The sequence below is a fragment of the Muscardinus avellanarius genome, assembly GCF_963383645.1.
Source record: "Muscardinus avellanarius genome assembly, chromosome: 5".
In the NCBI taxonomy this organism is placed as follows: Eukaryota; Metazoa; Chordata; class Mammalia; order Rodentia; family Gliridae; genus Muscardinus; species Muscardinus avellanarius.
The window spans coordinates 140,719,733-140,744,735 of NC_137790.1; the positions used below are offsets into that span (position 1 = coordinate 140,719,733).

General features: G+C 58.2%; 1 protein-coding gene across 1 annotated transcript in view; it reads left to right on the forward strand.

The window, feature by feature from the left end:
- Positions 1 to 25,003, forward strand: part of CACNA2D2 (calcium voltage-gated channel auxiliary subunit alpha2delta 2) — a gene marked incomplete at its 3' end in the record, with an annotated part of 126,383 nt that overhangs the window by 22,827 nt on the left and 78,553 nt on the right. The window contains exon 2 of the mRNA XM_080696633.1: positions 478 to 559. Within this exon, the coding sequence (XP_080552759.1) occupies positions 479 to 559 (81 nt within the window). The 5' untranslated portion in view covers position 478. The remainder of the gene's footprint in view (positions 1 to 477; positions 560 to 25,003) is intronic.

The following is a 25,003-nucleotide window of genomic DNA, read 5'->3' on the forward strand; positions in this document are numbered from 1 at the left end:
ACGAGGGCCACCGGGGCAGGGTCTCCATGTCCACTGCTCAGAGGGCTCAGAAAGGCAGGTCCCCGCCCCGGCTAACAGTGGCGTGGTGGTGACCGCAGTGTCCCTCCCTCAGGCCCCACCTGGCTCCTGAAGCCTGCCTCCTCCCTGTGTGCAGAGAACCCATGTTCACAGCAGCCACATCAAGGGCTGGCTCTCCACAGTGAAGAAGAGCCTCCCCGCGGGCTGTGCCCGGCTGCCCACCTCCCTCCGCGCACTCACAATAGCTCCTCTCCCCCCTGGCTACCCGCAGAAGTGAGGAGGGCCTGGCCACAGGGCTTGGCCTCAGAGGAGCCGCAGGTGCACTCGGTTCCTCCCACCTCTGTGTCCTCGAGGAAAACCGGTGGGGTGGCTGCTCTGGGCCCTGTGGGTGGCAGGGGCTGGGCGGGGCTGTCGCCACAGGTGCCCTTGCTGACGCCTCTCTCTTCTCTCTGTGCCCAGGATGCAGCACTGGGCCCGGCGCCTAGAGCAGGAGATCGATGGCGTGATGCGGATCTTTGGGGGTGTCCAGCAGCTCCGCGAGGTAAGGGGCCCCTCTTCCAACTGGGTCGGGAAAGAAAGAGGCTTCCAAGCAATGAGTGTGGAGGCGTGGCGCTGTCGAGGTCCTGGCTTGCGGGGTGCCGCGGGGCGCGAGGCCGTGACTCCTGGGGTCTTCTGCTCTTCTCTCTTGGGGCGGGAACCTGTTGGCTCCCTTGCCTCTGGGAGGGCTGCGACTTTTCAGGTCTCCATGAGGGCTAACTCTGTCAAGGCAGTGTGTGGGACGGGAGCCCAGTCCCTTGAGCGGCCAGAGGCTACAGGGTGTGCACGTGGCCAAGGAGGGGACAAGCCTTGAGGCGGATGGGGTGTCCAGGCCAGACGAGCCTGGGGAAACAAGCTCGGGTGGCGCGCAAGGCACTGTAGCCTGCAGCCGTGTCTGGCCAAGGTGCGGGAGGGGTGATTGATTAGGCGCCAGCGACCACATTCATCCTGGGAGATTATGTTAATGTTTGAAATAGCGATGTGAAGAGGAGGCCATCCGTCACCCCAGAGGCTGCGGAATGTGCCGCCGCCGCCAGGACGCTGGCTCCTAACTGTCGCTCTTTACGTGGAAACACTGGGCCTGCCAAGCGGTGGCGTGGGACTGGGGACCTCTTTGCTGTGGCGCAGGCCTGGGAGGCACTGCCCAGAACTGATTCTGGGGGTCTCCTGCCGATGGTCAGCCTGGGGACGGCAGAGAAAACAGTTACTTTTAGGGAATCCAGCTCAGAGTTCTGTGACTGGATGCCTGCCGTGTTCTTGTCATCCCTCTTGGTCGGCGCCTGGGTCAGCAAGTGGAACCTCAGGGGAGCAGGGACCATGGGGGTCGACATCAGTCCTTACCCCGTGCTTAGCCCAGGAAACGGGGGCCCCGGCAGCCATGCTGGTGCTGCTTCGAACGGGGGGCCTTTGGCACAAATGGGGCTGATTGGAGGTGGCTAATGAGGGGGTAGCGTGTCAGTGAGAGGTCTGGGCGTCCAGCTTGCCTGTCGTCTCCTCTGTGGCCCAGGTCTCTGACCCTCTCTTCCCCGGTTGCTGGGCTTGAATCACGGCAGCCCCATCCCACTCTTCATATGAACTCTCAATGACTCAGCTGCGCTTGGAAGCCGGCAGAGCTTCAGAGAAAGCACCGTAGGAAAAGCTGTTCCGGAACAGGAGTCAATTTAGGCTCAGGAATAGCACTCCGCACTAACCAGGCTCTCAGCGGGCACTGCCAAGTGCAGCCGCGTGGGTTAATGAAGGAACGAGTCCCCGGGAGCGTGTGTCACGCACCTTTCCAAGTTTTGTGTCGGGACATTAGATAGATGAACCAGTTAAGAACCCTCCATGTTCTGAACCCTCAGCTAGAGGACGTTGCTTATTTTGTACGGATGGGAAACTCGGACCTGAACATTTGTCCAGGAGAAAACTGCACATGGGTGCCCGAGACTTGGATCTGTGTGGACCAGTGAGCTTCTGGTTGGGGGAGGACCAGGGATGGAATCCCAGCTCCCCAAACCAGTTTTATGACCCTGATCGGCACCTGGACCCTGTCTGATCCTCACTCCTGCCCCCTGGCACTGCTGGGAAGCCCGTCTGGAGGAGGAGGTGGTGGGAGGGGCAGCTGGCAGGCTGACGCACGTAGGCCCCCTCTCGAAGTCAAGTTTAGACTTCCCTTGTCCAGCACTTCACCCAGGATGTGTTTCCTGGACCGTGCGCCAGCCAGCGTGTCTCCCCACGCCCGGCACCCAAGCCACCGGGCAGGACAGCCGTGAGGCTGCAGACTCCTGTCCCAGGCTTCCCCTCTTGGTGGGTGGACAGCACGACCGCGCAGTGGGAGCTGGGCAGGCAGGGAAGTGCTGACCAGGCTGGCTCCGGCTGCCTGCTCCCCCGGCTCTGCCCTGCCCCACTTTTTCTCACCTGCTTCCTTGGCCTCTCACTTCCTGCTGACAGCTCCGGGCCAGGCCGCTTCTTGGCACAGGGCACCCAGACAAGGTGTGTGTGGGGGTTCGGGTATCCAGCTGTAGAGGAAGAGGGCAGCCCCGTGGGTCCCGTCCTGCCCGTGGCTCACACCTTACCCCACCTTCGTCCCTTTGCTGTCCTTCCAATGCACACGAGAGGCCCGTGTGCCCAGCCATGCCCAGCTCTGGCAGGTCAGCAGGACTCTTGGAGCAGGGCCCTGACCCAGCTTCCCAGGCTGCTGTGGGCCCTGGCACCGGTGCCGCTTAGCCAGCAGCCTCGGCTCCCACTGGGGCCGCCCCTCTTCAGGCCCCCCTGAGCTGATTCTGGGCTGTCCCCAGACACTTGCAGCAGGGCGACCCTGGTCCCCTGGTCCCCTCGCCGGCCGCCCCTCCTGCCTGCCCCAGTCCTAGAGGCTGCACCTCCCCGCAGGAGCTTGGCGCCCAAGGGCTGGCAGCAGCAGGAAAGCAGAAGCTGCAGACTGCGGCGCTTGGGAGCATCTCCCTGCCTCGCTGTATCCTCCTCTCCACCTTACCACCACCCCACGAGGCACCCTTGGGGGCAGACTGTGGCAGGGCGTGAGGACATCTGTGCAGGCTGCATCCCATTTCCTCATCTAGCCGAGGTCCAGCACCCAGCCCAAGTTGCCATCCCCACCCCCATGCTGAGACAAAGCCGCACCCCCTCATCCTGGCCCCACCCCGGCCCTGGCCCACTCTTGCCAATACAGGGTGGACCCTGAGTAGTCTGCCCCTCCAGCCCTTGGGGTCGAGCGAGGTCCCCTGAGTCCCTTCCCACCCTCCCCCACAGCACCACCTTGTCCCCGTGGTGGGGGAGGAAGGCAGAGAGCATATGCCTGGCTCTGAGCTCATTTCCATAACGAGGCTGATCATGAATAATTCATCAGGCGCCTGGGGATGCAGGGGAATGTGGAGACGGGTGGGTCTCCCCTCCCTGAAGCCAGGTCACTCTGGGTCCAGCCAAGGACCCACCTCCTCTGACGGGGGAGAAACTTTGGGGACGTTGTGGGAGAGCAAAGCCGGAGAGATTACCTTCCAACACCAGCAACAGCCACCAAGTGCCCAGCGCTGGCCAGACCCTCTGCCCAGGCGGGCCGGGCTCTCCCTGGCCAGAGCTGACCTGGGCACAGAGCCCTGAGATGGCCGTGGTGGGCCGCAGACGGCCCTCTGGGAAGCCTCCAGCCTTCTGGATCCCAGTCACTGTCGCAAGGTGGGAAGCCGAGGGCCTGACCAGCCGTCTCCACCAGCCAGTCCAGTAAGTGACAGGAGCCGCCTTGGGTAGCGCCTCCCCTGGACTGCTGAGACCGCCTCCACACAGCAGCACCCCAGGACCTGAGGATCCCCGCCAGGGGCCCTGTTCCCCTCCGCTGCTGGCCTGGACAGTCATGGCGATTCAGGCTTCTGGTGTGCATGCGCCCCCTCCTCGTACCAGGACACACAAGAATGACATTTCTTTTCCTTCTTTTATTTTATGGTGGTACTGGGGATTGAACCCAGGGGCATTCTGCGTCTGAGCCACACCCCCAGCCCTGTTTTGGGAGGAGGTTGCTCTCTGGACATCAGGGTATCCCAGTTGAGGTTAGAGAACCTCAGAAACATAGAGGGCAGCTGGGCGTGATGGGGCACACCTGTAATCCCAGTGCTTGGGGAGCTGAGACAGGGGGAGCACGGGTTTGTGGCCCGCTTCAGCAACTTAGCGAGACCTGGCTGGGGGTGTAGAATGCCCAGAGGTAGGAAACCCCGGTTCAATCCCCAGTGCCAAAGAAAAGGCGAGGAAACAGAGGGGCTGGGGCAGAAGAGGAAGAAGGAAGCTGGGTTGGGGGAGGTCCCAGGAGGCCCCGGGCCCACGGTCGATGCTTCTGTCAGAGCGCTGTGGCCTCTAGAGCCCCTGATTGACAGGCAGCAGCCCCTGGGCCAGACAGACCCCTGCCCACACCAAATGAGCGTGTGCTACCCCAGCAGGTGTGCTGAGAGCCAGTGGGGGGGTCCCACCACGCCCTTCCCAGCCCTGCCCTGGGCCCACCGTCTCAGAACCCTTACCCCAGGGTCTGTGCGCAGACTCATCCTGCCGCCTCTCCCTCCAGCGCCTCCCAGTGGGGCCCAGGAGCGCCCTTCTCTCTCCTGGCCGATCAGTATGTGGGGCGCGTTGGGGTAGGGGGTGGGGGCTCGGGTGTGAAATATGCCACTGGGTAGGGATTGCTGTCGCTTGCCTCTCTAAAAACCCACATATATTATTCTTTAATGGAAAGTTAATTGTCTTATTATTCCCTCCATATGGTCCTCTTGCTCGGCACCCAGCGGGGATGCACGCGGCTGGGGGGCTCCTGGGAGGGTGTCTGAAACGTGACGAGGCCGCCACTTGAGCAGACTTGGCTACAGAGCGGCGGGCGCGGGGGCTGCCCGGGCTGGGCCCCCTCTTGGTCCCCCCAGCCCAGCCTGCTCCTCATCTCTTTCCTTCCTAGGCCCTGCCCTGGGGGCGGCTTCTCTGTCGCCCCCTCCCCTCCATGAGGTCTAGAATGTTCTCTCCTGAGCTCTGTGTGGGGAGACACAGGTTTGGATGGGAAGTGGTGCTTCCCTCTCCCCCAGACACACACGCACGTGCGCGCACACACACACACACACACACACACACACACACACACACGCTCCATTGTGGTATAGGAAAAGCATCCATTTTTGAGGAACCTTTCTAAAGCCATTTTATCTAAGACAGGAATTCCTAAGCCCATGGCCAGCTGGGCTAAGTGCCCCATCCTTCCACACACCCCAACAGAGAGAGCTGGGCATGACACACACACGCTCCTAATCCCAGTACTTGGGAGGCTGAGACAGAGGGATCCAGGTTCGTGGTCAGCCTCAGCTACACAGGCCCTCCGCAACTTAGTGAGGCCCTGTTTGAAAACAAAGAATAAAAATAGGGCTGGGGATGTAACTCAGAGGTAGAATGCCCTTGGGTTCAAACCCCAGTACTGCAAAATAACTAACTAAATAAAATAAAAACAGAGAGAGCAGGGAGGTGGGAGTAAGGCGGGGCCGCCCCGGGACACTGCCCCTTGGGCCCTGGCGCATGGTGACTGCCCTTTACTTAACATCAGCTACCTGCCAAGGTAGGGGGGTACTGGCACCTCCTCACCCTGCCCCGCCCCCAGGCCTCCCCTCTTCCTGCTGCCTAGGGTGTGCGGGTTTCACGTCAGAACAGCCTCGTGGTGGAGGACAGCAGCAGGGAGGCCCCGCGGGGCCTGGGTGTGAGCAGGCAGTCGCCCCTTGCTCCCGGAGGCTGGGGCCGGGAGCCCTGAGAGACGCTGGGCATTCCGGGGAACCTCAGCTGGGGGTTGCTGCCTGGGTTTCTCTGGCGTCTGTGGGTGTGGAGGGACGCATCTGGGGGAGCGCCTCTGGGTGGGATCGGCTGGGGCACAGGCGGGGAGAGGGCTTCTGGCTCAGGCTTGTGCCAAGCCCTCACACCGTGGAGCCATCCAAGGTCAGTTCCCAGGAGCGAAGCGCTGGGTGCGGTTTCCTCCGACAGGACCGGCCTGGGTCCTGCAGCAGAGGAAGATCTGAGGGTGACCCGAGGGCCTGTGCCGTGTGGGCAGTGGAATGGTGGGGGAGACGTGAGGACCTCGGGGAGCAGGAGTGGGAAGGCCTGTGGCAAGAGCCCTGCAGATGTGGGGTTCCTTTGTGCCCCATGCCAGAGGCCTGCCCTTCCAGGTCACAGTTTTATAGAGTGTAGATGCTAACGTGCCCTCTCTGCTCAGCTCAGCCGGGAGGGTAGGAAATTGATTCTCTCCTCTACCGTGATGTCTTCTGGGGACATCGTACAGAGAGAGGCACCAAGCTGGAAGGAACAGGGCCTGTGATCCTGGAAAGAGTACTGGCTTCTTTGGCCAGGAATCCAGGGGGCCGCTGCAGAGGCGCCCTTGGGAGGAGGTGGCCAGGGTGAAGGGAAGGGCCGGGAGCCCCAGAAGGCCCGAGTCGGTTAGTCCAGCGATCAGTGAGCTGGCAGCTTGTCTCTCAGGCCCCCGCGGGAAGGGACTGGAGACTAGGGGCAGCAGAAAGCCAGCTGGCTATGACTGGCCCTGGTACTGGCCCTAGGAATGGACAGGTTGGCAGGACAGAAAGTGGCCTGGCCGAGGCCAGGGCTGAGGAGCAGGGGTCTCAAAGGTGGCGGCAGCTCAAGGCGCCTCTGGAGGGTTCTCTGACCGGGGTCCCTCATCTTAGGAAGGGGCCGTTTCAGAGCTGGGAGCAGAACCTGACCAGGCAGATACCACCGCTCTCCTTGAAGAATTTTGCACGGGGCACTCGGCCTCACTGCAGGCCCTCCCCTGGAGGGAAGGCCTCGAGTTCCTTCTGGTTTGGGAATCCGGGAGGTTTGTCTAGCCAGCCACCCTAAAGCAAGGGCCCTGCCCCTCACCCCAGCCCTCCACACACAGGAAGAGGGCTCGGATGAACACACAGGCTCCTTGCTGGGGTCCCCAGAGAGACCACCTTAACAGCAGGACGATGCAGCTTGGCTCCCATGAGGACCAGCCTTTGCAGCTGGGGGTGGGGGGTGGCCAGGGTCTGCTCCCCTCCCCCAACCTCTGCATCACCTCTAAAGAGCCAGGCGCTGCTGTGTGCAGGGCTGGGGGCTGGTCAGGATGATGGGGCTGGGGGTGGGTGCGGGCGCAGTGGGTTTCCATGCCAGGCCGCGAGGGACTGTTGACCCTTTCTGCTCCCCTCCCCCCATGCCCGTCCACCGCTGGATGAGTGGCCGCCACAGGGACACTCGCCTCAAATTCACCAAGCCCCAAGCACTTAGCAGAGGCAGAGAAGTAATTGGTTTTGACATAGCACAGCCGGCCCTGGGGCGCTGGAGCAGCCTATACCAGGACCAGGCAGGAAGGGGCGGCTCTGTGTGGCCTTCCCTGGCCTACCCAAGACCCAGCCCTCTCCTTCTGCAGGAGGCCTCCTATTTGGAGAAAGCTAGAGTCACGTCTCCTATACCTCTCTCCCGGCCCTGAGACCTGGCAGTTCTGAAGGGGGCTGGCCCGCTTGTGTGGAACAAGGAGCTGGATCCTGGGCAGACCAACCCCTCAGGCCCTGTCCTTGGCTCTCATGAAACAAAAAACCAAATGGCTGACATCCAGGGATGAGAGGACACAGGCCTGCGGCATGCCTGTACGCGTGTGGGTGCTCGCGGGCTGCATAAGCCCAAGGGCAGGCATCCGAGAGTGGGGCTCCGACGTCCCGCAAAGCCTTGGGCACCTCCTAGCCCCACACGGGGAAACTGAGACGGATGCGGCAGGGCACACGGCTCGTAGGGAGCCTTTCGTAGGCCTCAGAGCCATCCAGCTGCCCTTGCCCCTGGCCTATCTAGATTTCTTCCTCTTGGCACCATCCTCACTGAGCCCACCCTGAAGGCCTCGCCCTGACCACAGCTCTCCCCTCCAGGAAGCCCCCGGATCAGCACTGAGGCCGGTGGTGTCTGGGCTCCCTACGGCCATCATCTCCCTGTCCCCGGCAGCCATCTCCCTTTGGGGATGGACACCAGCAGCCTGTGGCAGGCCAGCCTGGCCATCCCAGCACATGGGGTATGGGGTGTGGAGCCCACGGCCGGGGCAGGGCTGTGTCCAGGACTTCAGAGTCCCCTGGACACTGGAAGGCAGCTGGCCCTGGTGGCGATTCTTGTCCTGTGACACCGCCTGGCCGTCAGAGACTGGCAGGAGTGACCATCGTGTGTGGAGGGGAGCGTGAGCCCGGCAGGGTGCCGATGGGGAAAGTGAGCGTGCTTGCATGCGTGTGTGTGTGTGAGCGCCACCCATGGGGGTGTGACCCGGTGAGCGTGTGCATGTAGATGAGCGTGTGGTTCTCGGTGCTGCCTGCAGAGGCGTGTGCAGGCAAGCACGGGTGGGGGGGAGCCAGGTGCCGAGAGCTGTCACCCCAGCAGGCGAGAACTACTTAGCTGATTCATTAGTGGAGTCGAGAAGTCTCTGTTGTGGGTGAGGAGCACACATTCACACGCACGCTCTCTCCCCGTGCCTGCTGAGCACCCTCTAACCCCCACACCACTGCCGGGCTTGTGCTCAGCCGCCCCATGGGTCCGCCGTGTGTCTGTGCTCTGAGAGGGGCTGGCCCACGCGAGGCCCCTGCGGAGATGACAGGCCTCGTGCAGGGGTGGTCACAGAGTCTGGTGGGGAGGCCTCCCAGGACCTCATTGCCATTGCATGGAGGAATTTGGCCGGTAGAGGACTGGCTCTGGGCATCGTGGTGCAGGGGCATCTGCAGGCAGGGTCAAGGCCTGGCAGGTATCTCTGGGAGCCCTCTCCTCCACCCTGGGCTGACTCCACCGGAGAATTACCTTCCAGAGGTGGGGGGACTGTCAGCAGGGATCCCTGCGATCCAAGCTGCCCTGATCTGCGCCCTTCACCCACGCACAATTCCCGAGGCACCGATGGGGCGTGAGGCGCCGTCCTCCAGGCCTGGATTCTGGGCTCCATCTTGAGCCCTGGCAGGCCCCCCGCCCCCTCATGCCGGCCCTGCGTGCAGGGAGACCCAGGAGCCGGGTGGAGCAGTGGCCTCTCGCCTGTTGATCAGGCTGACGGAGGGGCCGTCATTATGCTCCATCTAGAGGTGTGGAATAAATTGGTGTGCAGTGAATTTATTCTTTTTAAAGAGGGACTTTCACACTGGGGAAAACTTTTCAAAAGAACATTTATATAAAAAGCAATTACCGTGCCAGTAATTTTTATGCATTCTCCCCCTTCCCCCGCCGCCTTGGTGCTTGAGTGTGACCACCTCCCGGGCAGCTGCAGCCTGGCTGCAAGGCTCCTGGCCTCCCTGATGGAGCTTCCTGCCCGCTGGAACGACCTCCTCCTCCGGGAAGGATCAGGATGCAGGGCCCGGCCCAGCAGGGATGTGGACGCTGGGAGCATGGCTGGCTAGATTTGCATCCCAAACCTGGGTGCTTTGGAAAATTCCTCCCGAGTGCAGCTGTCCGGAGGTTGCCCCAGCCCCGGGCTGGGTGCATTCTTTTGGGCCCTTCTTGGCAGCGGCCGAGCACTTAAAGTCCCTGCTTCCCAGCAGCCTCCCAGCCAGCCCAGCAAGGGAGGAGGTGGCGGTGTGGGAGCAAGTGCCTCCCTCCCCAGGAGTCAGCAGAGGAGACACTAACCGGCACCCAGCCCTGCCAGCCATTACTGCTCGGCACTGATGCATTATGTAAATTGTCTCCATTGCTAAGTGGCGGAGGAGCCGCCCAGGGAGAACGAGGCAGCAAGGTCCAGAGCTTGAGGAAGGCAGGAGGCTGGGCCTGGAAGGCTCACTGCTTGGCACCAAGGAGGACCTGGCAGCCTCCGCCCCCAGTCTGCCACCCCTGGGGCTCGCAGGCTGTTCAGCCCTCGGACCACAGCTGTGAGAGGGCAGAGGCTGCACCCCTCAAACTAGGCTGGGGGTCCCAAGAGGCTGATGGGCTTCCTCATCAGATAGGGCCATGAGATTGAGACGTCCCGTCCCCCCTCAGACTGTACACCTACCCCACACTCACCCCAGAGCCTCCTTAGAAACCCTTGGCAGCAGTGGGGTGTGGTGGCGCACGCTTGTCATCCCAGCATTCCGGAGGCTGAGACAGGAGGATTGTGGTTCTTGGCCAGCCTCAGCTACTTAGTGAGGCCCTTTGCAACTCAGTGAAACCCCGTTTCAAAATAAAGAATAAAAAATCAGACTGGGGGTGTAATTTGGAGGTAGAATGTCTCCAGAGCTGGGAGAAGCCACGGAAGGGTGACTCTTTGGCTCTGGGGTGTCAGCCATGGGCGCTGGAGGGCTTCAGTTTCATAGAGGCCCCTGTTGGCACGAAGCCCCTGGGCCTGGTCAAGACCTGGGAGGTGACGGGACCCACCTGGCTTGCCATCTCTCCTTTTAAGACATATGATGTGCTGGCAGAACCCAGCCCAGCCAGCGGGTTTGGGTTCAGTCTCCTTGTCCCAGGAGCCACGCATTCTGGGCTTCTTCCAAACTGCGCGGGATTCCTCGTATTGCGTCTCCTCTTGTCAGAGCCCACGCTCAGTGTGAGACCCCCCAGCGCAGGCCGCTCCGCCCACCCTGGGACTCAGGGGCCCCCTCACCTCTGCCCCCATTCTACCCTGGGTAGGGCATCATGGGTTTGCATGTTTCCCAGAAATTCCACAGAGAGTTTAGGGTTCCCGGAGAGCGTGAGAGTTGGCAACAACGTTTACAGGCCTTGCTTCCTGGACGGTCACTCCCCAGGCAGGGCTGCCTGTGGGTCCAGGTGAAATGGGCCGCCTCGCCCCAGCTGCCCAGACACTGTGGAAGACTGGCGCTTCTTCTTCCCCGCCCACGCCATCCCTCTCCTCTGTGACTCAGACCTCTGTGGCTGCTGCCCCCCAACTTGCTAACTGATGACTTCCCACTTTGGGGAACCATTGAGGAGAGAGACCCCCAGACCAGGGGCCAAAGACACCAGGTTGGTGTTTGTCCTAAGGAGCCTGCTCTGTGCCCAGTGGGTCAGGGATCAAGCCCCTGAGCTGTCTTCACGTAAGCAGAGGGAGAGGCCACCAGCAGTCTCGAAGCCGGCGCTGGAGTCCAAGCCGTCAGTCCCCTGTGGCCGACGCCTCTGCCCACACATTCTCTTCTTCTTTGCCCTCCCTGTCTCCTCCTGCTTCTTCTTTTTCTTATATTTCCAAATGGACTTTAAAATGGAGGGATCTTCAGTCCGCATTACGCAGGCCCTGGAGTAAAGTAACGGCATCACCAGGACAGCTGTGTTAGGAGGGGCACGGCAGCCCTCCTCTGCATCGGTTCCCCAAATCCTGGCCTTCGAACCTCTCAGCCCGGTGTCTTAAGATGACTTCTGTCACAACCGCATGGTTGTTCTGTTTTAGGCGTTATCCAGGGGCATCCCACCACACGCACACATGCACACACGCGCGCACACACACACACACACACATACCCACAGCCACGTCCCCTGGCCCTCCAGGGTCATTAAATCATGATGTGGTTAGACCAGGACGTTGGCATCGTCCTGACCCAGTGAACGCTACTCAGAACTGCGCCTCATAGCACATACAATTTTCTAGTTGTTTTCCGCAGGTAACAACAGGGTTTTTGTTTTGTTTTGTTTGTGTAGTTTATGTGCTTAGTTTTTTCTCAGCCTGTACTTGTTCTGCCCCAAACTCCTGGCCATTTTATCTGGCCCTCCTCTGTGCGCTCAGAGGCGGCCAGGTTCATTCCATCTAGTCTCCCACCCCAGGAAGTCTTGCTTGGGGCCTCCCAGCTTGCCCCAGGGAAGGCAGTGGCTCTCCAGCCTGTGACTTTATGAGTCCCTGGGTTTCCTTGACCCCTCTCTGGGATGCGCTCCCTCTCTGCTGGGTCCTGTGGCCTCTCCCGTGGCTCTGATTTCTCCTGTTTGGAGAAAGGTACGTGGCAGTCAGACTCCTGAGGCTCCTGTCTCAGAAAGCCTTCCCCAGCACTTGACAAAAATTTGAGATGGCTTGGAAGCCCAGGCTGGAAGTTATCTGCCACAGATTTTCTAAAGCTTCTGAATTGAGGAGGGTCCTAAGGCATTCCGATTCCCGACCCATTCACTGTACTCCACCTGGGTTTTTGTTTTGTTTTGTTTAAATCAGAGACTTGATTTTTCTTTCTCTGCCTACTGTTCAAAAATTTCAGACTGAGCAGGGCGTGGTGGTGCAGGCTCATAATCCCCGCGCTTGGGAGGCAGAGACAGGAGGATCGTGCAGGTTCGAAGCCAGCCTCAGCTACTTAGTGAGGCTCTCAGTAACTTAGTTAGACCCTGTTTCCAAAGTCTAAAAAATAGGTCTGGGAGTATAGGCCGGAGGTAAAATGCCCCTGGGTTTCACCCACAGTACCACACACACAAAAAGAAAATCACACTGATTTACCTTAGTGGTGTTCATTTTCATTCCTAACCACTGAGTAAACACTTTCCCTATGTCGCTCAGTTCTGGGAAATTTTCTTGAATGATTTCTTTGACTATTTCTTCCTTCTCTTTTCTCTGTTGTCATTTTAGAACCTGAAAACAGGCCTTTCTCCCTTCCCTTCCCTCTTCTCTCCTCTCTTTTCTCTCCATTTTTTTCTATCTCTGTGTCTTATTGTCAGATTTTTTTTTTTTTTTTTTTTTTGGTGGTACTGGGGTTCCTGGAAGCCCTTCTACCTCTGGGCTACACTCCCAGACCTATTTTTATATTTTTATTTAGAAACAGGGTCTCCTAAGCCAGTGCACGCAGCTGGCTTCGAACCTGCGCGATCCTCCTGTCTCCGCCTCCCAAGCGCGGGGATTACAAGCGTGCGCCACCACGCCCGGCGTCAGATTTTTAAATTTTATCTTCCAATCATTCTATCAAGCTTTACATCTTACCACCATACATTTTTTTTGTGTGTGTGTATGGCACTGGGAATTGAACCCAGGGGCATTCAATCTCTGAGCTACACCCCCAGCCCTATTTTTTATTCTTTATTTTGAAACAGGGTCTCTCACTAAGCTGCAAAGGGCCTCACTAAGTAGCTGAGGCTGTCCACCAACTCAGATCCTCCTGTCTTACCCTCCCAGATCCTGGGATTACAAGCGTGCACCGTCATGCCTGGCTTCCCCAGTCCAATTTTTTGTTTTGTTTTGTTTTTGTTTTTGGTGGTGGTACTGGGATTCCTGGAAGCCCTTCTACCTCCGGGCTACATTCCCAGACCTACTTTTACATTTTTATTTGGAAACAGGGTCTCCTAAGCCAGCGTGCACGGCTGGCTTTGAACCTGCGCCATCCTCCTGTCTCTGCCTCCCAAGCTCAGGGATTACAAGCGTGTGCCACCACGCCCGGCCCCCAGTCTAATTTTTTATTCTTTATTTTGCAACAGGGTCTCACTAAGTTTCGGACAGCGTCATTAAGTAGCTGAGGCTGGCCATGAACCTGCAATCCTCCTGTCTCAGCCTCCTGAGTCCTGGTATTACAAGCATGCGCCATCACACCCTACTACCACCATACATTTTTTAGTTAGTTAATTCATTTGTTTTGTGTTACTAGGGCTTAAACCCAGGATCACTCTACTACTGAACCTCAGCCCAGCCCTTTTTAACTTTTATTTTGAAACAGGATCTCACTAAGGTGCCCAGGCTGGCCTCCCAAACACTGAGGTTACAGGCATGTGCCACCACGCCCGCTGTTACCACCATGTTTTAGGTTTTCAGGACCTCTTTTTGTACTAACTTTTTGAAAATAACATCTTGTTCTTTTTTGTTTTGTTTTGATTTGTTTTTTGTGGTACTGGGGTTCCTGGAAACCCTTCTACTTCCGGGCTACACTCCCAGACCTGTCTTATACTTTATATTTGGAAACAGGGTCTCTTACGCCAGCGTGGCTGGCTTCGAACCAGCGCGATCCTCCTGTCTCCGCCTCCCAAGCGTGGGGATTACAAGCGTGCGCCACCACGCCCGGCTAACATCTTGTTCTTGTTGCACTTTTCCCACGGTGTCTGTTTTCTTTCTGGGGATAAGATATCTGTTTTAGAAAAGCTTTTTATTTTGAATTTTAGGCTTACAGAGAGGTCGCAAAAATAGTAGAGAAATCGCTAACCCCTTGCCCAGTTCATGCTGTGGCCCTCACCTTGTGGAAGCACAGTTAGAAGTCAAGCCGAGCCGCTGGCGTCGGCGCAGTACTGCTAGCCAAGGTGAGGGCCGTCTTTGGACCCTTGCCGCTTTTGCACTCATGTCCTCTTTCTGTTCCTGGTTCCACTCAGTATAGCCCACTGCCCTCAGTTGTCATCTCTCTCTAGTCTAATCTGCGGCAGTTCCTACATCTTTATCTTTCTCGACCTTGACACTTTTTAAGAAGAGCCAGCCGGTTCTTTGTTTAACATTGCCCAGTTTGGGCTTCTCTGATGTTTCCTGTGATTAGGTTGAGGTGTCACATTTTTGGGTGCGTGTCGCGTTAGGGGTGACATGCCGCCGTGTGTCTTGTGATGGGCGATGTTGACCTTGATCACACGGTTGGAGGTCGCCTTGGCCCCTCAGTTGTAAAGCTGCTGTCTTCCCATTGGCAATAACTAAATTTCTCGGGGGAGGTGTCTGAGGCTGTGAGCATCTCCTGTTTCCCCTCAGACTTCTGCCATTAATTTTGTCATCCATCGGTGGCATGTGCCTGGAGCAGTTACCACTGGGATGTTCAGATGCTGCCTTTGTATGGTCTCACGCCTTCTGCCTTTATTATCTGGAATTCTTTCTGTTAGGAGGAACTGCCCCCCCACACACCTGTTTTTTGAATTTTTTACATCAGTATAGACAGTGTTCTATGGGTGCGATTCGGTAGGATCTTCTTTTTCTCGCTCAAATTGCCCCAGCTCTGGCTGTCGGGAGCCCTTTGGGCTGGGCCCCTGTGTCCTTTTGATGTGTCCTCAGCCCTTCTTTGCTCTTCTTTTACTTTCTCTTACCACAAGATGCTCCCAGCTCGTCTCCTTGGAGTCGGCTACTTCTGAAATATTCTAAATATCTGGGGGATATTTAGAATCAAGCCTTAGGTGTTGAGTCTACTCACTGAGCGGTGAGCTCACTGCTGTGAGGTGTGACTGCCTCGAGGCCCCTGATTACAGGACTAGGAGTAGGAAATACATGTACGCATACTGGCCCCGTAGATGCGGTATCCGTGATCACAGCTGTATCCAGCCCTCTGTATGTCTTTTCTTTTCTTTTTTATTTATTTATTTTTTTTTTTTTGGTGGTACTGGGGTTCCTGGAAGCCCTTCTACCTCCGGGCTACACTCTCAGACCTATTTATATTTTTATTTGGAAACAGGGTCTCCTAAACCAGCGCGCGCGGCTGGCTTCGAACCTGCGCGATCCTCCTGTCTCTGCCTCCCAAGCGCGGGGATTACAAGCGTGCGCCACCACGCCCGGCTTCTTTTCTTTTCTTTTCTTTTCTTTTCCTTTCTTTTCTTTTCTTTTCTTTTTCCAGTACTGGGTATTCCACCTCTGAGCTACACCCCCCAGCCCTGTTTTTTATTCTTTATTTGGAAACAGTCTCACTGAGTTGCAGAGGGCCTAAGTAGCTGAGGCTGGCCTCGAACTGTGATCCCCCTGTGTCAGGCTCACAAATGCTGGGATTACAAGTGTGCGCCACCACGCCCAGTACCCCCCCCCACCTCGTTACTGGGGATTGAACCCAGAACCCTGGGGCATTCTCTCTCTCTGAGCTACTTCCTTTCCTGTTGGTGATTTCCTTTTCTAACAGAAAGATCTTGGTTCTAATTATCTACAAAGGTGTTAGCTCAACCATTACTGTTTTTTTTGTGTGTGCGTGCATGGTACTGGGGATGGAACCCAGGGGCATTCTACCTCCGAGCTACACCCCAGCCCTATTTTTTATTCTTTATTTTGAAACCAGGTCTCACTAAGTTGCAGAGGGCCTCACTGAGTAGCTGAGTCTGGCCGCGAACCCGTCCTCCTGTCTCAGCCTCCCGAGTACAGGGATCACAGGCGTGCCCACCGCGCCCGTCAGTCAGCTCAGCCATCTCGTGCGCACTCTCTAGCGTATTTTACAAGTCCTTCCTCTGTGCTACCCAGCATCTTTCAGGTTCTCTGGCTCTTTGGTTGCGGCCTCCGGCTCTGAGGTGCCCGTCTCCCTCAGTTTTGGGGCTCCACGTGCCCTGGGCATCTTTAAGTAGGCAGAGAAGGTCACATGTAGGCACTGAGCCTGGATTCAACACCCCACCCCACCCCGGCCCCGGGCCTGCAGTCAAACACCGCTAAAGAATGGGGCGCTGAGCGTGGGCTGGGGAGACCCGTGGACCATGGGGTTCGTGCTGTGTGATCTGGCCAGGCTGCCTTCCTGGGCTGCAGGTTCCCCAGAGAATGTTCTGCTGCTCCCCTTTTGGGGTTTCGGCACTTAGCCTTGGGGCTCCCAGCATTAACCCGCTGCTGGCCGGAGTGGCCCTTTCAGCCCCTGCCAGATCAGTCACCCTTGTCCGGCTGCGTCCCACTTCCAGAGGGGTCCTGGCGCCTCCTCTACACTTCCCTGCCCTCTGGGTTCTTGCCTTTCCTGCTGCTCCAGGAAGTTTAGGAGAAGAGCGGGAGGCACCAGGGCCTTCTCTTAGCAGCGGAGCCCTGGTTGGGTTTAAGTGAAATCCACGCAGGGCCTCGGCCAGTGGCTAGGTGGCCAGCGGTTCTCAGGCTGACGGGGGTGCGCTGTCTGGGCGGGCCGTCCACACAAGCCCTGGGCCCCTGCCTACTTCCTGGGGCTCCGGGGGACGCAGCTGCTGGAGAACCGTCGCCCTGTGCCTGGTAGTGTGTTGGGCGCGGGGCTTGGAGTTCGCAGCGGAGAACCTCTGAAAACACAGCAAGGGGTTGAAGAGGGGGCAGAGGCAGGGGCACTTGATCGGCTGGTTCTCACCCTGAGTCTCCACCTGCACCTCACGATCCCTGGCGGGCTCGGCTTACACAGTCAGCAGTGGAGGTGAGCTTGGCCGACAGCACACCCAGCTCTTCCCCGCTTGCTCCCCTGTCCAGCACCCCTGTGCCCATGATCCTACAGGTAGGGTGACCCAGGGCACCCGTGGCCAGAGCAGGGCATTACCAGAGCCTACAGGTGGCCGAGGGCTTGTCCTTTGTGGCAGTTCCTGGAGCCTCACAGGCTGAGTCAGGGCGGGTCCAGTCTTCAGCGCAGCCCCAGGCCTCTGACTCCCCAGGGCCTCTCCTCCTGGGGTGCCTTCCCCAGTCCCCAGCTCCCCCTACTGAAACGGAGCTCCATCTCTCAAAGCTGAAGGAGCCAGGCCTGGGCAGGGTCTTGAAGGCAATCATCTCCAAAATCGGGGAGCTGGCTCCCTGTTTCCTCATTGGTAAAGGGGAGGTTTGCCTCAGGCCCCAGGGCCGCGTGGATGGTGAGGGGTGTGAAACTCTGGCAGGTGACAGAAAGGATCCCTGGTGTGTGGAGGCAGTGACGGGAGCTGTGGCTGCAGAGCCCAGAGGCTGGGCCCAGGGACACAGCCAGACTGGAGCTCCGGGCCTGGGGACGGCTGGGAGGGAGGCATCACCCCCACCGGTAGAGCTGGGCAGGCTAGATGGTTTTGCAAAGCCAAGGTTATAAAGTGACTTTTTACAGGCTGCTGCTGGCAACAGAGAAAGATGTTTAGTCGGAAAGAAGAGCTCAGATCCCACTTCCCTGATGGCACCAAGAGGTTTGCCGGCGGGACCACCCGCCGGAGCCCATTTTATTGTATTATGTTCTGGCTTCATTCTGTGAGGGGCGGAGGCAAGGCCTAAAGACTTAGGAACTCCTGAGAGGCAGAAATCCGTGGGGAGACCACGAGGAGACTCACGGAGGCCTGGGCTGGGGCCAGGCCCCGGCGCCGCTCTGGCCTCTGCAGGCTGGACTTGGGTGCCTGGTCTGCCCCTGCCTGCTTCTGAGTTTTCTCCTGTAAAACTGGGTGGTGGGGCAGGACGCGCCCGTGCTCCACGCTTCTGGTTTGGGATAGTTGGGCACGGAGGAGAAAGGCCGAGAGGTGGGACTGAGTGAGGGGGCAGAGGGAGGCGGCAGGGCCCTGGGGAGTGCAGCGCAGGAATGCCACTGGGGAACCGGCCCACAGATCACCTTGGCCAGTCTCTGGGGAAAATGGGGCCCACACAGAGAAGACTGGGACAGGCTCTCAGCCACACAGCAAGCTGGGGCCAGAACATGGGATCCAGCCCCCACCCCCGGCCAGTGGGTGAAAACGGTGGTCACGATGTCGTTCCCCCTGCAGAGGCATGCCTGTCACACCCGCATGACAGGCGCACTTAGCCCACAGGGAGCGGACCCATCTCTCAACCTGCGCGGAGACACAGGCTCCAAGCAGGTTGAAAGCCAGCAGCCTCCTTCCTGCAGAGGCCAAGGCCCTCAAGTTTGCACGTGGCCCTTCTCGCGATTTTCCAGCAAATTTCTAGCCCTGGGTGAATAACTCCGCCTCCCGGTGCCTCAGTTTCTCCTGTAACAGATCCCCCATCCCAGGGTGTCACAGGGTTTAAAGGACACATTCCTTGCATGCCCTGGGCAGTGGCCCGTAGACGCCCTTCGGGCCGGGGGATTGTGGGTCACCGTCCTGGGTCAGGAGGCGGTGTGGCCAGCCTGGGGATGGGCCCCGCTGGATGGGGAGAGGCGTGGGGGCTGCAGCCTGAGCGTCTGTTTTGCTGATTGCTCCTTTTGCTTTCAAGGAGATTAGACTATTTTTAGTCTGTGCTACTGCTGGTGAGACGCCGGAGGAAGCCTTTCCATCGCCGAGATTTTCTGGAAGCTGCCGAGTGTGGTCTTCAGCTCAATTTTGGGTGCCTCCCAGAATAGGCGGGAGGGGACGTCACCCTCCGGGGCCGTGGGACGGGCCGGCGCGTGTCTGCTCCCCGAGGTCCTTGCGCTGGCCTCCCTGAACCGTGCGGCCCTGGCCTGCGGAAAGCCGTAATCTGATGCGCCCTATGTTTGCAACGCTGTGTTTAAAAAAAGCAATTTATTTTCTAATTATTCCTTGTCTTGCATAACCGTGCATCGCCAAAGTGTCGCTATTTAAAATATTTATCTCTGCACACCGCAGGAGCAGCTTTGGAGCGTGGAGGGGAGAGAAGGAAGAGCCCGCGTGCCAGTCGCAGGCATTTTACTTGGGTTCGTTCTGGCGGCGGCGACAGCTCCCTGTAAATACATTTATTTTGTCATCAGGACGTTTCTGAGCTTGTGGCCCCTGGAGAGCGGAGTGATTACATTGTTCATCTGCGAGAAATGCCGTGGAGGGTGCTGGGAAGGGGGCGCTGTGTGGGCCAGGGCCCGGGCGTGTGGTGCTGGGCTGCAGCTGTGCCCGGCGAACTGGTGGCCAGAGACTTTAGAAAGTTTGCGTTCAGCCGGGCGTGGTGGGCACGCTTGTCATCCCTGCGCCTGGGAGGCGGGGACAGGAGGATCGCGCAGGTTCGAAGCCAGCCGTGCTGGCTTGAGACCCTGTTTCCAAATAAAAAAGTATAAAAATAAAAATAGGTTTGGGAGTGTAGCCCGGAGGTAGAAGGGTTTCCAGGAACCCCAGGACCACCAAGGAAAAAAAAAAAGAAAGAAAGAAAGAAAGTTTGGGTTAACAGGGAAACTGGGGCCCAGGGAAGGTCTCACTGGCACAGAGGGCAGGAGACCAGGGGCCTGGCCTCTCCCTGGGCCAACGTCCTCCTCTGTAGCTGAGAAGGCTTCGGGCTAAGGGGCACATACATTCAGAGCTCTAGAAGAGGGCCCTTGGTGCTACAGGAGGGTTCCCGTCTGCACGTAGGGGACCCAACTTGACTTTTTCCCTTTCCTGCCCCTCCCTAGGCTGAGGGGGTGAGTGAGGCTGCAGAGGCTGGTCCAGGCCTTATAGCCCCTCCTTCAGCCGCTGTGGAGCAGGGACTGGGACCCGGCTCCTCCCTCCTTCACTGGCTCTTTTTCAATCCAAAAAAAAAATTTTTTTTTTTTTTTAGCTCACTGAGTCTAAGAGAGAGTTTTATGCTGAATTTTAAAGTACCTCATTTTTTCCAGTCTCTAAACTGCTAATCTCCCAGGCTGAGGGATTCTGGGACAAAGGCGAGCCTCGAAGTGGAAATCTGTAAAATTAGCTTCAGCGGTATTAGTGTTTGCAGTTGGAGATTGAAAAATTGCTTTCCCAGGGCCTGATTGGAGGCTCCGCTCTCCTCGAGAAGAGGCAAGGACTGCGTGCAGAGGCGCTGGGGGACGGGGCTGGCAGGCTGTGGAGGCTGTGAGTCGGCTGCCTCCCACTGGGCTGTGGGGAGGCTGCCCCCTCTGCCTGAGCCGCCCCAGCAGCCCTATTGCTCTAGGTACACAGCAGGAGCCAAGCCAATGCTGCAGAGTCCAGCTGGGCCCTTGCCCTTCTCTTCCTGAGGCCTCCTGGACCCAGCTCCCCGACCCCCACCCCAGTGCTTAGACACAGGCGGGTGGGGTGGCTTCCGGAGCCTGGCAGAGGGGCCAGCTCTGGTGCCTGTGGGTGTGACCATGTGGCCCATCAGCCCTCTTGTGTGCTTGATTGCCTCTGATTGGCTGCAGCTGAATTCAGCAAAAGCTATTATTTGCCCTTGATGAGCCAATCAAATGGCCTCATTGGCCATTCAGAGCAGGCACCGGAACCCGGGGGGGAGATGGGGCTCCGCGAGGGGGTGGGCGAAACAGATGCAGGACCCAAGCCTGGTCTGCGAGAGCACCACGACCTTCACGCAGACCACGCCTCCCTCCCGAAGCCATCACCCCAAGCCAGGGCCCTGCTCTCCCTCGCCCAGCCCTCGCCCCACCCTTCCCTCCTCCGACAACACCTTCCACACCTGTCCGGACCCTTGGGACTTCCTTCAGAGTTTGCTTCCAGCCCGAGGCGAGCTCTCTGGTCCAAGCTCCCAGACAGAGCCTTTCACCCGCCCCTCTCCCTTGCTTTGCCAGGAATACAGAAGTCACGGGAATGGCAGCCAAAAAGATTCCCAGGCAGTTCAAAGCCTGCTCAGCCCCCACCCAGCTCTGGGGCCTGGGGCAGGCAAGGCCTCCTCTAGAGTTTTGATTTTCTCACCTGTGAAAGGGCCTAATGACGGTACCTCCTCGAAGGGGGTGGGGCCTGGAGAGGGGCCTAGGGAGGTGAAGGACAGCGGGGCCTGGAGGGCCAGCAGTCCCCACGGCATGCCCTGGGCCTCCGTAGGCCGGGCCGGGCTTGGCATGGGTAGGGGCCGATGGGCCTGGGCGTCCCATGGCTCCGCCCTGTTCAGGGGACAGAGGCTGAAGCAGGTGGCCTGCTGCAGACTGTGGCATGTGCATGCCATGGAGAGGTAAGGAGGGCTCCATGGGACAAGTGTGGCTGGTGCGGAGACTTAGGGAAGGCCGTGGAGTAAGCCGGGACGGGGCAAGTGGTTCCAGTGAAGCAGAGACACAGGCCCGGAATGGAGAGGGAACAGTTGGCGTGGGCCTCACTCTGGATGGAGTAGATGCAGCCACAGGCCCTTTACGGGCGCAGGGAGAGCAGAGTCTCTAGCGGGGTCACATTTCTGAGAATCAGCCCACAGCAACTTTGTACACGAAGCCAGACACAGTGGCACACTCCTGTGACCCCAGTACCTGGGAGGCTGAGGCAGGAGGATCACCGTTTCGAGAGCAGCCTTAGCAACTTAGTAAGACCCTCAGCAACTCATTGAGACCTTGTTTCCAATTTTAAAAAAAAATGAAAAAGTGCTTGGAGTGTAGCTTGGAGGTAGAATGCCCAATTTTGATCCCCAGTACCAAAAAAAAAAAAAAAAAAAAAAAAAAATTGCATGAGGCCTCTGCCTCAGATTCTAGTGAGAGAAGTCCTAGCTTTCAGTGGAGACAAGGGCTGCCTTCTGCAGACTCCTAGAGTTGGGGTTTCGAGATTCTGAAGCGTAGTGACCCAGACGGTCCGGTCCCATCCCACGACACAGGACCCCACTCCTTCCCAGTCAGCGGCCCGGCCTTGATGTAGCCGACCCGCCGGGACTGAGACTGTACCGGCCTTGGGGTCTTTGACTCATGTAATTAAGTCCTGTGCCTGACCCTCAGCTTTTCTGCCTCCGGCTTCAGAAGATGAGAGTCTTTTTATATCCTGCCACGGGGGCTTCTGACTTTCACATTTCACCTTAAATTCACGATTAATCATACTCAGCCTTTCATTGTCTCTCCAAAGCTTGGTGGCCCCCAGCAACAGCCACCCCATCCCAAAGTCCTTATAATTACACTTCCCCGAGCCTCTGAGCCACCTGAAATGGCGCCTGTTCACAGGCCTCCCCCTCGGTTCACCGCGGGCGGATGTCTGATGAGTTCACCTGACTTAGCGGGGAGGGGGCCGTCGGCGTCGACCTCCGACCTCCGCGGCAGCGAGGTCCTCGTTGCCAGAGGGACAAGCCCACTTCAGAGCTGGCTTCTGGACCCCTCCCTCCACCAGCTGTGGCGGCGGCGGCGGCCTGTTCCTGGAATCATACTCTGAGATAGAAGTTGGCTGTTGTGTGGGGGAGAGGGGCTACTGAGAATCAAACTGGGGAGGGGAGGGGGTTCTACTCCAAACTACACCCCAGCCTTTTTGTTATTTTTTTAAAGTTAAAATAGGCTCTTGCTGACCTCGAACCTGTGCGACTCTTGTCTCCACCGTCCAAGTACTGGGCTCACAGGCGTGTACCACTGTGCCCAGCTAAGATGGAAGTTCTGTGCAAGTGTGTTTTGGGGACCACGCTGAGAGAGAAAGGAAGCGGGAGGAGTTGGGCTGATGTGTTCTCCACAGAGCCTGAGCCAATTCTTTTTTCTTTCTTTTTTTTTTTTTTTTTTTTGTGGTACTGGGGATGGAACCCAGGGGCATTCGACCTCTGAGGTACACCCCCAGCTCTAGTTTTTATTCTTTATTTAGAAACAGGGCCTCACTGAGTTGCAGAGGGCCTCACTAAGTAGCTGAGGCTGGCCGCGAACCTGTGATCTTCCTGTCTCAGCCTGTGATTACAAGTGTGCCCACCACGCCCGGCTAGCCTGAGCCAATTCTGCAGGGCCAGCCGCTCAGAGCTGTCTCCAGCGTAGGTGAGGGGACCATCCCACTCTGCCACCGGAGCTCAGTGGGGCAGCTCCCCTCCGCTCAGGGACAGCGTGGGGAGGCTCGGTGACAGCTGTCAGCAGCGACACCCTTGGCGGCTGGGGCACTGGGAGCTCATCCTGAAATGGAATCTGGTTCCAGCTGTGCCTCTTGCTCTGGGACCTCAGGCCAGCCCTAAGGGCTTTTTTCCTTTCTTTTTTTTTTTTTTTTTTTTTTGGAGGGGGTGCTGGGGATGGAACCCAGAGGCTTTCTACCTTCAGGCTACACTCCCAAACCTATTTTCTATTTTATTTGGAGACAGGTCTCACTAAGTTGCTGAGAGCCTCACTAAGTTAACGCTGGCTTCAAACCTGTGCGATCCTCCTGTCTCAGCCTCCCCAGTATTGGGATTACAAGCGTGCCCACCACGCCTGCTCTCAGGGCTCTCTTAGCCCACTGTCTCCTCTATAAAACAGCAGGACCAGACCTCTGGCTCAAGGATGGAGCAGGACCTGAGGGCGGCTCTGTGGCAAGATAATACTGTCACTGGGTGGGAGCTCACGGCTCTGAGCAGGCTGCCCGCCCTCGCACTGTACTCAACCAAGGCCTAGGGCAGCCCAGGTCTGAGGACACGGGGGCTGTGAGCCAAGTGTGCTTTCATTAAAACCCAGCAGAGTCATCTGAGCACTCGGCCAGGGGGTGAGGGATGGAAATAGCGTTGCTAAGCCGGGCGTGGTGATACTGCTGTAATCCCAGTACTGGGAGACTGAGGCAGGAAGATCTCAAGCTTCCAGCCACCTTAGCCACTTAGCAAGATCCTGTTTCAAAATAAAAAAGCCGGGTGTGGTGGCGCACACTTGTAATCCCCGCGCTCGGGAGGCTGAGACAGGAGGATCGTACGGGTTCAAAGCCAGCCTCAGCTACTTAGTGAGGCTCTCGGCAACCTAGTGAGACCCTGTTTCCAAATAAACTATAAAATAGGTCTGGGAGTATAGCCCAGAGGTAGGAAGCCTCTGAGTCCCACCCCCAGTACCACACACACACACAAATAATAATAACAATAAATAAAAAGGGCTGAGGGTGTGTAGCTGATAGGTAGAATGCCCCTGGGTTCAATCCCTAGTACCACAAGACCAAGCAAAACAGACAGTCCTTGGTAGCGGAGGGTGGGCTATAAGCAATGGTGGGGCAGGGGCAGGGGAGTGAGGGCCTGTGGCGGGGATGCCAGGAGCCACCGGGGTGGATGGGAGCCCTGGCAGCGGCCGCGGGCTAGGCCCCCTTCTGTTGAGGCACTCCGTTGTAAGGGCCCCGCGCGGGTGGGGAGATGGCGCCGAGGCAGGTCCCTGTGTCCCAGCCCAGTTAGTCGGCTTTCCATCACGGTAACAAAACACTTGAGGGCAATTCCAAGGAGCAAAGAGTTCTTTTGGCTCCAGGTGTCAGAGGCCTCGTCCGTGGTCGCCGGGCTCTGTCGTTTCTGGGGCCGCGGTGGGGCAGAGCGGAGCACCTGGTGGCAGAGAAGGACAGAGCTAGGGAGGGGCCGGGCAAGAGGCCCCCTGCAGGGCGCACCCCGGGTGACCTGCTTCCTCCAGCTCGGCCCCCAGCCCATCGATGGCGTAACCCACTGACGAGGTCGCAGCCCTCCAAGTCCCACCTCTGAACATCGCAGAGGCTTTCTACCTCCGGGCTACACTCCCAAACCTGTTTTCTATTTTATTTGGAAACAGGGTCTCACTAAGTTGCTGAGTCTCCCTACGTAGCTGAGGCTGGAGGCAGGCCTTTGGGAGCCTTCCAGATCCACCTGGACCCCAGCCCACGCGGTGGGGAGCTGGCTCCGAGGCCTGTCTCTGGAGGGGCATGAACTCGGGCACCTTGCGGGTGTGGCTGTGGGCGTGGGGGGGGGCTGCCGGAGGAAGGCAGGCCCTCCACTGTGCATGCGCGTGGTATGATGCCTGTTAAAAACCATCATCGG